At 41.2% G+C, this 13,106-nt stretch overlaps 1 protein-coding gene across 2 annotated transcripts in view; it reads right to left on the bottom strand.

The window, feature by feature from the left end:
* The window catches only part of Zmat4 (zinc finger matrin-type 4), a 400,198-nt gene that overhangs the window by 165,243 nt on the left and 221,849 nt on the right, over nt 1-13,106 (bottom strand). For both annotated transcript variants that reach the window (XM_048330717.1, XM_048330718.1), the window contains exon 4: nt 9,471-9,627. In XM_048330717.1, coding sequence (XP_048186674.1) covers nt 9,471-9,627 — 157 coding nt within the window. The remainder of the gene's footprint in view (nt 1-9,470; nt 9,628-13,106) is intronic.

Raw genomic sequence — 13,106 nt, 5'->3', positions numbered from 1 at the left:
ACGCTGCCTAGGATTCTTTGTTTATATCTGAACTGTCCAAATTATACTACCACCTTTAGTGACTTCCTCCTGCACATATCCAAAGCCTTTGACACAAGACAATGCCTCTATCCAGCCTCTGAGGATTCTCCCCACTTCTACCCTCCAGCTTCACTGAGGCTCATACCTAGTTTCCGGCCTATTCTTACAAGCTTTTTGCTCAATTCTCATCTCTGTCCAGCTACTCTGGATTAATTCCTTCTTTGGCAGATGTGTATGTCACTATTTTTCTCCTGGTTTTGGGTTCAAACCCAGAAGCTCAGTATTTTACTACTCAACTACATCTCCAATCCCTGTATAAGTATTTTGGTTCATTTCTTCCCCAGGTCTATGACCTGCACATCAGTCTATATTTTTACACTTGGACTTGTCATCAAGTAGAGCTAAACAGTCGGTTCTATTTTTCTATCACTCTTTGTCATAAGGACTAGAGCAGCCAGGTTGGTGTATGGAAATGTGACAGAATACAGAATAACTATAGACATGGCTCCTTTGAATGGGAAAACATTTGTAAACTGAATGGTCACATAAAGTACCCAATAGAAGATTGTTGGATAATAAACAGTAAAATACCTCAAGTACAAAATTACCTGTTACAATTCAAAGCAAAGTAAACAGAACAACTGAATTTCCTGTGTAGACATGCTAACATTTTCAGAAATCTGATACTGTGGCAAATCCTGCAGTAAGCACTTGACTTTTATTTATAAGCTGACACAATCATCATGACAATTCTGCAATATAAGTAATAACATTATACTCTTTTTATAGACCAGGAAAAGAAGGTTCAGGAAAGCTAAGTCTTCAAAGAATAAAGAGTATGACCCAGATACTCTAGCTTCAGAACCTACAGTATAGTTGCTGGGATTTCTAGCCACCATGAGGGGCTTGGGAGACTAGTTTAGAGCTGCACAGCATCTCAGAGGTCTAGTGAAGGGCACTATAGAAACAGAACTGTCAGGAAGGTGCTTTAGGCTGGTGGTTCTTGAGCTTTTCAGAGCATTTAAGAGTAGATATGGAGAAATGTAGAAAAAGCAAAAACAAACACAAAAGTCAAATGTAGATGAGTTAAACTGTGCACACTCCTGCAAGTGAAAAGACTAGTGTGATTGCTATTATAAGAAACAGTCACCAGAGGTTTTGCACCATTGAGTGATGAGCTATATTTGAGGAATAAGAGGTAGAAACAAGGTAGACCTCCTTCTCTCAGGTAGTCCCCTACAGTAGTCCATCAGTGACCCTTACACTGTATTTTGGTTGGGTTTTTTTTTTAACTGTATTTTTTTTTGTCTTTTCTTTTTTGGTACTGGGGATCGAACCCAGGGCATTGTGCTTGCTAGGCAAGCGCTTTGCCACTGAGCTACATCCCAGCCCCTTACACTGTATTTTGGGTCCCAGGTAAAGAATGTGAAGTACATACAAAGGGAACACTCTATGTATAGCCAAATATTTATTTAGAGTGATTTATCAGGGTTTTTTTTCTTTTTGGTTTCTGTAATTACCACAGACTTACTGGCTTAAAATAACACATGCAACTTTGCCATTCTGGGAGTCAGAAACCTAAATGGGCCTTACTGACTAAAAATCATGGCATTGCCATGGTTGTGGTTCTTTTAGTGCCCTAAAATGCAAGCCTCATTTTGCTACTGTTGTTGTTTTTTGACTTGTATTTCTAGGTTCATTGGTATCTTTTCAATTTTCAAAGGCACTGATGGCTGGTTCGCACTATCACATTGACCCAGACCATCCTGCCTCCCTCTTTCACTTCAAAATACCTTTGTGGTTAAAATGGACCTTCCTGGCTCATCCAGAATACAACTCCCACTTCACAACTCGTGAACTGGCCACTTGAGTCCTACTTCATCGAATTTCCTCTTGCCATGTAACACACATACCCAAATTCCAGAAAATAGAATATGGTGAACTTTAGAGATCAATAGTTCACTCCTGTAGTCCCAGATCTTGCTTTAAGAGCTCCACCAGAGGTAGTCCTCAGACATATAACATGTTCCTTGAGAACAGCATCACACAGTAGTTCATTGCCACAGAAGGAACCTACACACAGGCACTAAGGAGGAAGACATCATACAGCAAGTGGCCTCCAGGTTTCTCAAGTCCTCTCTGGATACTCTTTCTCTTCCCCTACCCCACCTGCCACTTAAATATTCACCTATACCATGAAAGCATATCCTTGTGACAGAAATCAAAAGCAAACAGGCTAGTGTATAACCTCTAAAGGTGGGCATTGAACTTCTAATCCTTTCTTCACTTTGTGTTTCTACTCGGGTGACAGGGTTTGTGTTCTATTTCTGAAAGTCAGATCCTCTTCTGAACTCTCAATCTGGAATCTGGCTTGTTATTTTACCAAGGGTTTCTGCTTTAATATGATTTCAAACTATAAGAAAATAAATGCCAGGAAGCAGACACATGTCTGGGGGAGTTATGGGGAGGACACATGAATAGAGGGAGGAAGGGTGAGCAAATGCAGTCATATATTCAATGTATTTAAAAAGAAGAACAACCACCACCACAACAAAACTATTTCTTATTGCTTCTTTGTTCCAGACCAGATCCCCTGCTTGCTAGCTCAATTCCTCTCATTCTGACAGGCTTCTTTCAAACTAGAGGCTGACTGTCTTCGTGGTTCCATGGTCCTCCTCTGCCCCGAAGCGCTGAGACTCTCCTCCACATGATTACCAGCATTACTACATCGGGGGGTAGCTCTAGTGCTTGGCTTACAGAACTCATCCTAGAAATAATTTTCTCCTGAAAGATATAACATGATGTTCCCCTGTGTTAGAGTCACAGTGGCAAGTGAGCTACCTCAAACACATTAACAAGAAGTAAGTATCGGTTACAGATTAAAAAAAACAAAAACAAGCCCTTTCCTTGTATCACCAGGGTAAGAGTCAATGAGAAAACTGCACAGAATTAAAACAACACATCAGGTAAGGAAACTGGTTGTAACTACCAAAAATACACAACTTAGGCAGAGCTGAGCCTGAGTTCACATCTCCCAAGGCCAGTAGTTGCTTCTTCGGTATTATGTCAGTGGGTAGCATCAGCTAGCAGTGTAGGGTTAGAGGATTATAGGCTAAGTAGTGACTGATGCTGGAATTGCCCTGCCGAATGGACAGCCTCTGGGTAAACAACTCCAGTACTTCAGCATAGTGACTGTAACCATGTCTGAATATCAACAAACTATTCATTATCTGGAACTCCTACCTAACTCACTAATATTCTATCCACTCATTGGGTATATATCAGCACACACAAACGTATACAGTCTATATATGTATACAGACACGCACACACACATACACACACACACACACACACACACACACACACACACACACACACATACTCCATGGCTGTCACTTTTTCCCATGATAATTTTTCAAAGAATTGCTCCCACGTGGCTGTCTTCCTAATCAACCACTGCTACTTTTCATCTCCTTCAGTGAGCGTATTCTCATGTCATTTCTTTGCTACAGTTTGAACTCTAAATGTTCCCAAATGCACATATGTTGAAAGATTGGTTCCTACTTCCTGGCACTAGTAGGAAGTGATGGGACCTTTAAGAGACAGGGTCTAGGAAGAAGTCTTCAGCTCATTAGGGTTGTCCCTGGAAGGGCTCTGCAGGACAACAGCTCCTTGCTCATTCTCTCTTTTCCTCTCTTTTCCACGACAAGGGAGCTGTTTCTCTCCACCATTTGCTCCCATTCTGCACCCCCACTGGAGGCCTAAAGCAACATGCTTCCTCATCCTGGACTGGAACCTCCAAAGCTATGGGCTAAAATTAATATTGCTCTTTAGAAGTTAAAAATCTTAAGCCTTTGTTACTTTCATGGAACTACCGCTGACTAAACACTCCTTCGTTCTAGGATCTAGCTAGTGTCTCCTTTAGCTCTTTCACAGAATGGCTTTGCTCATTTCTACTGCAAATGATATAACTGTGGCAGCCTCTGACTTCATTGCCATCTGGGCGGGGGTCGACCCTAGAGTCTGCAGTCTACTGCCATTTTGGGTACAAGGTAATCTAGCGTGTCCTCCTCATGCTTTCATCCTCACAGCAGAATGCAGCATTCCAACAGTCCTAGTAAACCTGCATCCATCTGAAGAAGGCAACTGTAACTGTGTCAGATGCTATAGAGTGCCCAGTGGATGCTTGATCAAAGTGCAGCTTGAAATGGAAGAAGGGTAATGCTTATCCTCATCAGCTGGAGTAGCCTGGCGAAGCAATGAGTTGTGCTTCAATTATTCCTACCCAGAAATCACTAGCATTCAAGAGCCCATTATTCAAGAAGGGCAGCTTATGCAGTATACCTGAGTGAAGGAACTGCTTCTCTCTGACATCTTGATTCAATTGGCTGGGTTTTATGTGTTGTTTTCTTTTTTTTTCCTTTTGATTTCATTACAGATGCACTCTTTAAATTTTTTTTAAAAATGTTATGTAAACATGATATACAGAAGGGTTACAGTTACACAAGTAAGGTAATGAGTACATTTATTGACAGTTACCCCCTCCATTTTCTCCTGCTTTTCCTCCCTCCTACTCTTCTCCCCCCAAGTATAACGTTCATTTCCAACATAGTGACTTGTGAGTATGGCTGTTCCATTGGTTCACACTTTGTCCTTTGTCTCACTGTTTTGTTGTTCTCCTTCTCTTCCCCACATCAGATAATCGTACATACAAGACACAGGGCACCCAAATCAAAAACACTGACAACATGTGATAAACCAAAGGGGGGAAAAAACAAAGACAAATTGCTTCACACAGTACATTTAAAAAACCCATTTGTTCCAATATATTGGAGTTTATTTCAATTAGCATCATTTTATATGATCATATGTATATATTGAGCTACGGTGATCCTCTGCTGGGACTATCCTAGACAGATACTAATTATTACAAATGAAGGAAACTAAGCCAACCTAGTTGATTAGGCAAGTAGTTCCTAGATACACACCAGACAGCCTTGGTGAGAGGGCAAAGTCATTTAGGCACTGAAGTGATGTAAATAATTAATCTGTTACTATACTAACTTTACACAACTATTGCTAATATTCAGTATTAATGTCATTGTTCAATGTGAAACTTCTCTGAAACTGGCCCTTTGCCCTGTATGCTATAGTTGTAATTGCCCACACCTATTTTGCTCTGTATTGTGTAGTTGCAATTGCCCACACCTTTTTTTTTTTTTTTTGGCCAGTCCTGGGGCTTGGACTCTGGGCCTGAGCACTGTCCCTGGTTTCTTTTTGCTCAAGGCTAGCACTCTGCCACTTGAGCCACAGCGCCACTTCTGGCCATTTTCTGTATATGTGGTGCTGGGGAATCGAACCCAGGGCCTCATGTATAAGAGGCAGGCACTCTTGCCACTAGGCCATATCCCCAGCCCCTGCCCACACCTTTTAACCCACCCGCTCCCCCCCTCCACCCCAAGAGAGCTACATCCTGTTTTGTCACCAGATGGTTAGATGGTTTCCATTATGGTCAAGATGCCTTGACCTGTTTGAAACCAGTTTCTGGACATTCCTTGGAAGTAATGAAACCGGTTTCTGGATATTTCTCAAGAGTAATGAACTGGTTCCTGGATACTTCTCGAAATTAACAAGCCACTACAGTTAGGCAAAGGGAAAATTCCTGTGGTTTTGGGGTTTAAAAGCAGCCCTCTGAGATGGCTTGGGAATCTGAATCCAGATCCCTCGAGCCAGTACTTTTCAAAGCTCAATAAAATATTTTCCATCTCCCATTGCCATCTGAGTGGTCTCATTGATCATCAATTTCTGGACCCTGTAACAGCACTATGGCTGGGTTCAGCTTCAGGCAGCCAGGGAAGCTAGCAATGCTGACTCCAGTCAGGTAGTTGAGGGTGCTACACATGATGGCTCAGGAGTGAATGAATCAAGTTCCTCATTTGTTTTCAGCATATCCATTTCTAAAATGATGGTATCCTGGTATTCTGTCTCTCGTGCGCTCTCTCTTTCTCTCTCTCTGTTTTTCTTTCTCTGTCTCCCCACCCCCCTCTCTCTCTGTGTCCGAGAATGACATCCGGGCTTCTTATTCACTCAGCTCTTTCTCCGTCGCAGTTGGCATTCAATTGAGCTATGCCTCCAGCTTTACTTTTTGCTGGTTATTTTGAAAATAGAGTCTCACAGACTTTTTCTGCCCAGGATGGCTTTGAACCACAATCCTTCAGATCTCAGCCTCTAGGATTACAGCCACTAGTGCCCAGCTCTTCTCTTCTCTTACTGGCCTTTCTCCTTTCCGCAGAACCCTAGGGTTATATCAAAATCATTGCCCCCACAGGCCAGGCTTTCCAAATGTGATGCTGGGCTTGAAAAATCTGCTTATGCTCTGAACTCACACTATTAGCTTTCAATCTTTAACTTAAGCCACACTTCCCAATGTCTGTCTTTGCTTACCCCAGTACCTACTGATTTCCTTCCCTCTAGCAGGGTGCACTGTTTCTCTGCTCCCTGCCAAATGCTGGGCTGATAACCTTTCTGATCAAAGAGGGAATGCGCGAGAGCACATGCCCAGATGGAAGCTGTGAGCTGCATGGGAGGTGGGGATTACAGTCTTCCCTCCACTTAAGCTATGTCTTCTTGGTACCACTTACGCAACCTTATCATCTTCTTGCTGAACTGACTCCTTTAACAGTCAGAACTTGATAGGCAACATGGATAGCTCAGACAAAGCCACTGAGTAAAGGCTGAAATTTATTTGTATTTTATTTCTTAGCTGAACTTCATCTTTTTTAAAAAAAATTATCTTCAAGTAGTTGTACAAAGTAGGTTCTATATAACAAAACAGTATAGGAATACAATGTATCTTGATCAGTGTCATCCCTTCAACATTCTCGCCCAGCTTTGACCCACTTCTTCCTTTACTACTTTTATTTTTGTGCTATTGTAATTGGTGGGTTGAATCTAAGTAATATCTCATAGCCATACCAATACCTAGCCAGGTGCTGAGGGCTGTTGGTTTCACAAACCTGCAGGCTCCTAGTCCACCAGCTCTTAAGCCTAGGGGTTAGAGGAGACATCCTTCGAATTGCAAATGCCTGGCTCAATGAAGAGAGCCAAGAGGGCCCAGCTTCAGAGATATGCAGCCTTAGGAAAGCTGTGTATATACAGAATGTTCTGATTCTGCCTTAATTAACTTCCTAAATGGCTTAAATCACTAGGCCTCTGAGTGGCCTCTCAGTATACTCTATATGAAAGGTTGAGGCCTATCTTCCCTAGATGGAAAAGTTCTGCTGGTGCCTGAGTATGTCCATATAACTTCTGGCATATTGTCTTCATACTAGGGGAAAATGAAGTGTCCTCCCCAGGTGATGGACATACCTGGATCCCTGGAGATAGGGGCGGCCACTTGGCTGATAGGTGGCAGTCCAGTGCCTGTGACTGGGAGCTTCCTGTGACCCTGCCCCCTGACCTGACCCGATTTAGGGTCAGATGAGCTCAGGTGCCATTATGCCATGTGTCTCCATGTTCCTGTCCCGTGTCCTGTCTCCTGGCTCATCTCCAGTCACCGTGGCATCCACTTCAGCTCTTGATTGGAGCAGAATTGGTTTGTTGGTATTGTTTTTGTTCTTTCTTTCCTCTCTGGCCTGTTTCCTAACAGTGTTAAGTGTATTTGTGGGCTGAAGGCCTTTGTAACAATGGGCCTGCCTGCTAGGGATCTAACAAAGACTTCACAATTCCATCTTCAGAATATGGCTTTTCTGATAATTTACCTTATAACACTACTTACAATGAATTCTTGACTACATTTTTCTCCCTTCCCCTTCATTCATCAATCATTCTCTCCTCTCCCTTCTGCCCATCGTGGATGTACCCATTTCCTGGTGTTAATTTTATTGGGCATTGACCTAGTTTAAATGCTCTTGCCTTTTTTTCTAGAGAATATATTGATAATAACTAATTACCTGTGATATCTATGTATCAGAGCTGTGGGTATTTGAATTCACATAAACAATCTGGTGCTCGGTTGTCTTGAAGATGTACTTAAATTCACAAAGCACTATTTTTGTCATGTGGTAATTTTCTTTATAGAAATAATAACCCTCCCATTTGCTAATCGATGTAATAAACAAAGACACAGCCTTTCCTCTTCCATCACTACCTCCAAAATTAAATTCAACATCAGTATCTGCTAAAGCAGAGAGAACAAATGAGCTACTTACTCATTCATGAAAAACACGTAAAAACTTTCTAGTGTCTATTTCTTTGAGGTGTCTATCTTAAGATGGGGAATAGGTTACAAAGTGACTCCCAACCTTTCAGAGTGGAAGAGTTTCAACTGAGGATTTGCCCTTCAAATGCCAACTCACCTGGTGTTCTCTGAAACAGGCTGAGCTTGTCTCTAGATTTCATGTGTTTTACAACCTCGACCTATACCAGAATGCCACAGCTACCTTTATGAAAACAATATGCTCTAGTTAATCTAAGTAGAATAATACAGTAAAATATTGCTTACTATTCTCCAGGTAAAAGAAGGCATTATCTTAAGAAAAAACATTGCTGAAGACAAAAGCGAAGCATTGTTTCAGACTCTCCAATTTCCAAAATACTACTTAAAAATAATTACACCCACGATTAATGCATGATTCCTTAGACAGTAAGATAAAATGCACTGCTAAGTTTTAATTGCATGAAAGGAACAGACATCATGAAAAATATGCCCAACTTCTTAGGATTGTAACCTAGTCTAGAAATATCTTCACCACAATATAAATCTTGCCCAAACACCTTCTGCTTATTCTGATTAAATCATAATAATACTTTAGTTTTTGGATTTGATAGACCTCTGAAGAAGTTTTTTGTTAAGTAATTAGAAGGTCAAGTAATCTGTTATCAATATTTAAGCTTTTAATTTTGAAACTTAATAGGCTTGAATCATAGGGACCACTGCAAAGATGACAGAACACCATAAAAAGTTCACTCATCTGGAAACTAAAGTGTTTCAAAGACTTCAGCTTTCTTCCATCCCCTCCAATCTCACAAAGTAAGAAGAGAATGATATTCTATATTATATGGGCTTTGGTAAGGATCTAACTATTAAGCAGCATATACCATCTATTATCTATGCTGATCACAGGCAGAACTAAGGAAGAACATAATAAGTATAATATCTTATATAACATATAGCAGATGTGACAGACAACATCTTGGAAGATGTAAACAGCTTTTCAGTATGTGAAGCTGCCTACATGCTAATGTGAAAAAGCCAGACTGCTAGAATGAGCATGTGCTGATTCATTGTCTTATGACTGCAGAAGGTGCACTGGGGTTTAGGTTTGGAGTGACATCTGCCATTGAAGACAGATGCTGGCAGCCGCTTCTGCAGAGGCAGCATGGTCCACGTGACAGAAGCACTGCTTAGCTCTGTGTCTCTCCAGGACCATTGTTCCCACACATACCTGTGGTCTTCAGTGGTGTTTTCTCTCCTAGCAACAGTTTTAACCTTTTGGCATGGATTTTGCCTTGGTAATGCGAGTCAGCCACCACCGCAGAGGTGAAGGACATGTTACAGAGTGTGCAGCACTTATTCTTATCCACCATATCAGCATCACTTCCCTGTGTGGATGCAAGGAAAACAGTGTCAGAGGGAAACCCAAGTCCCAGGGATTATTTCTTCTATTCCACAAAGAGTCATATCATTTGTAATGAGATGGAGCCCCCCCCTTTTATTAGTTGTACTAATGGGTTTCAATTTAATACGTCAACCTGGGAATACAATGCATCTTGATCAATATCCCTTTCATTATTCTCCTCCATCTCTCCCAGCCCTCCCACTCCCCTCAATCTACCTAGTTCCACTTTCACGTATGAACACTGAATATTATGACTACATTTTCCCACTCTTCTCTCCATTCGTCTGTCTTTCCACCTCATGACCTTACACCTCACCCCGGACAACATGTGTTCCAGCCTCCAGGTATTCACTTTGTTATGCCATAAAGTAGTTGTTGAAGGAAATAAAACCAAAATCTTCCCCTGTGTATACCACACTTTATTTAACGTGTTTTTGTATATATGTGTATGACCCTGTATATTTTTACATATATATTCATAATTTAGATCTAACTTCCAATATGAGAGAAAACATGCATCTTTTGTGACTTATTTCATTTAACTAATTCCAACATATGCTTGTTTGATGGCTATAAATAGTAAGTTCTGGGATTATACAAAATTTTGCAGATATGGATTTCTCAAAACTAAAATGGAGGGGCTGAGAATGTGGCTTAGCAGTAGAGTGCTTGCCTTGCTTGCATGAAGCCCTGGGTTCAATTCCTCAGTACCACATAAACAGAAAAGGCTGGAAGTGTCATTGTGGCTCGAAAGGTAGAGTGCTAGCCTTGAGAAAAAAAAAAAAGCCAGGGACAGTGTTCAGGCCCTGAGTGTAAGCCACACGACTGGCAAAAAAACAATAGTAAATAAAATAAAATGGAGTCCACAATTAGGTAGCATCACATTGTATCTGACAGTGTGAGAAAGCAGTCTGTAATTACAGCCATTATACTCATTAAAGTAAGTAAAATATCAGAGTTCACATGGCCTGAATTATTTAGCAGAAATTATCATTTGACATTCAGCTCTGTCTTTGCCCAGTTTTAACCTCACCAGGATACATGGCTGTGATGTTCGAGATTTTATTTTAGACTTAAGAACTTGAATGTTTTTAATAATTAACTTAAATATCTATCATAAAGCCATGACGATGACCATGCTGACTGAATTTTCTGGGGTCAGTTTGTGTGATTTTTCTTTTCCTCAGAAAAGGTGATTCTTTAAATGCTATACGAAATGCTTAAATCTAGCTTGATTTTTATTTCCTTATAAGAATTAATGAAAATGAATCACGATGTAGGAAAAAGTGAAATGTGGCGTGGCCATTGTGCACACAAGTCATCAATTATCTTCACATACAGAGGGGAAGATTAATCTACTCTTACCCCTCCTGCCTAGCTGGAAATTGAGGGTAAAGAGGGCTCTTAGATAAGGAGTCAATCTATTCCTTAATGGACCAGCAATAGCAAAGCACCTCACTGTTAAAGCACAGCCCTGGAGAAGCACATAGCCCCACAATAGCCCTCTTTCTTTCCCAGAAGGCCTAGCGACCACAAGTTATAATTGGATGGGGAGGAGGAAGGATGGAGATAGGAAGAAGAGAACTGGATAATTTTGGCATAGTAATAAGATGTCCACTGTTGGAGACCATGCTGCTTTGGAAATTATGTAGTAGTTAGAAAATGACTTTCTTCCTTTTCAGGCCATACGTATGTAATGTCTCTGATAATTAGCTTTTGGTCTTTAAAACGAGAGTTATACAGACACTGTGTGTGTGTGTGTGTGTGTGTGTGTGTGTGTGTGTGTGTGTGTGTGCGCGCGCACTTGTCATTTCTAGGATTCTAGCATATACCTTAGAGGTGAGAGTAAGAGAGAAAACAACCCAAAATCTAGGGAGCAAGGGGGCAGATAAGTGGTCCATGAGAGAAGTGGGGCCCATGGAGGCTGTTGCAAATTGCCCTTTCCTAGAGGTGGTCTTGGAGATGCTGCAGCTGTGCCCATTGGGGATACTATTGCTAAGGGTGTGTGTGTGTGTGTGTGTGTGTGTGTGTGTGTGTGTGTGTAGTGGGGCTTGAACTTGGAGCCTTGACCACCTCAGTTTTGCCTCTAAAGGCTGGTGCTCCCCCTCAGGAGCCAGGGTTTCTGGCGTTTTGGTAGTTAATTGGAGAAAAGAGTCTCATGACTCTCTGACCAGGTTTGCTTCTAGTCAGGATCCTCAGAATTCAGCCTCCTGATTAGGTAAGATTATGGTTGTGAGGCAAAAGTGCCTGGCTTTGCTGAGGATTTAAAGTACTCAGAGTTTTATCCTCTGTTAAAAAAAAAGGGGGGGCAGGGATATATGAACACTTTCATGTTCTGTGTGTTCTGTTGCAGAGCCAGAATGTTCTGACCACACAGTAAAAAGGCAGGTTAATTCTCAGGTCTCCCTTCACCTGCCTCTCCAATCAGCCGAGGAGATGGCATAGAACCTATGGAAGAGATAAAAGCTGGAAATACCGAGAAAAGGAAGAACATGGAGTTAGTGTAGATTTTTAATCCTGTAGATGAGTAGTTCAGAAGGAATGAAAATCAAATCTGCTACTTTCTATTATAAGTTAGAAGCTATCCATTAGTTATACAGTTTTAAAGGAAGATTGGTAAGGTGATGGTTGCTTGAATCATCCTGTTTTCACCTACTTTTGAATGATACAGATCAAAGCATGTAATTTTTAAATTAACTATAATTTAATCAGAAGCCACAATTTAACTCACACTCTAGTGCTTAGAATCTGTACATTTCCCAATGGTGCCAGTGAAAGGGTCCCCTGAATCTTGGTCTTTCTCCCTGAGACTTTCATGGTAGAATTATATTTTGAACATTTTTATTATCTTTAAGTAGTTGTGTAAAAGAGCTGTCATTCAGCAGCAGCTTATGCATACATAGCATCTTAATCAATGTCATCCTTTTCAACTTCCTCCCCTGCCCCTCTCAAGCCCACTCCTTCCCTCACTTTTCTCCATTTTTTTTTTTTTTTGCCAGTCCTGAGCCTTGAACTCAGGGCCTGAGTACTGTCCTTGGCTTCTTTTTTGCTCAAGGCTAGCACTCTGCCACTTGAGCCACAGCGCCACTTCTGGCCATTTTCCATATATGTGGTGCTGAGGAATCGAACCCAGGGCTTCATGTATACGAGGCAAGCACTCTTTGCCACCAGGTCATATTCCCAGCCCCTCTTCTTGATTTTGCAGATAAGAGTATTGATTTTCTTTTGCCATTTAACAAAGCAGTTTATGTATATAATGCATACTGATCTGTGTCATCTTCTTCAACATTTTACCTCCCTAGGGTCTTTAGTGTCACTACCCAAAACATATTCTGAACAATTTCCCACAGCAAAGAAGTGTTATCAAAGTAGAGAATGACCTATGCACTTAGGCCATTCACTGAACACAAGTTAGGACCTACTAAGTGTGTTAGATACTGTGCTAAGTGGATATCACTCTAC

This window comes from Perognathus longimembris, chromosome 21 (genome assembly GCF_023159225.1).
Source record: "Perognathus longimembris pacificus isolate PPM17 chromosome 21, ASM2315922v1, whole genome shotgun sequence".
Lineage (NCBI taxonomy): Eukaryota > Metazoa > Chordata > Mammalia > Rodentia > Heteromyidae > Perognathus > Perognathus longimembris.
The sequence above is the reverse complement of the archived record's forward strand: the minus strand, read 5'-3'. Positions and strand labels throughout refer to the sequence as shown.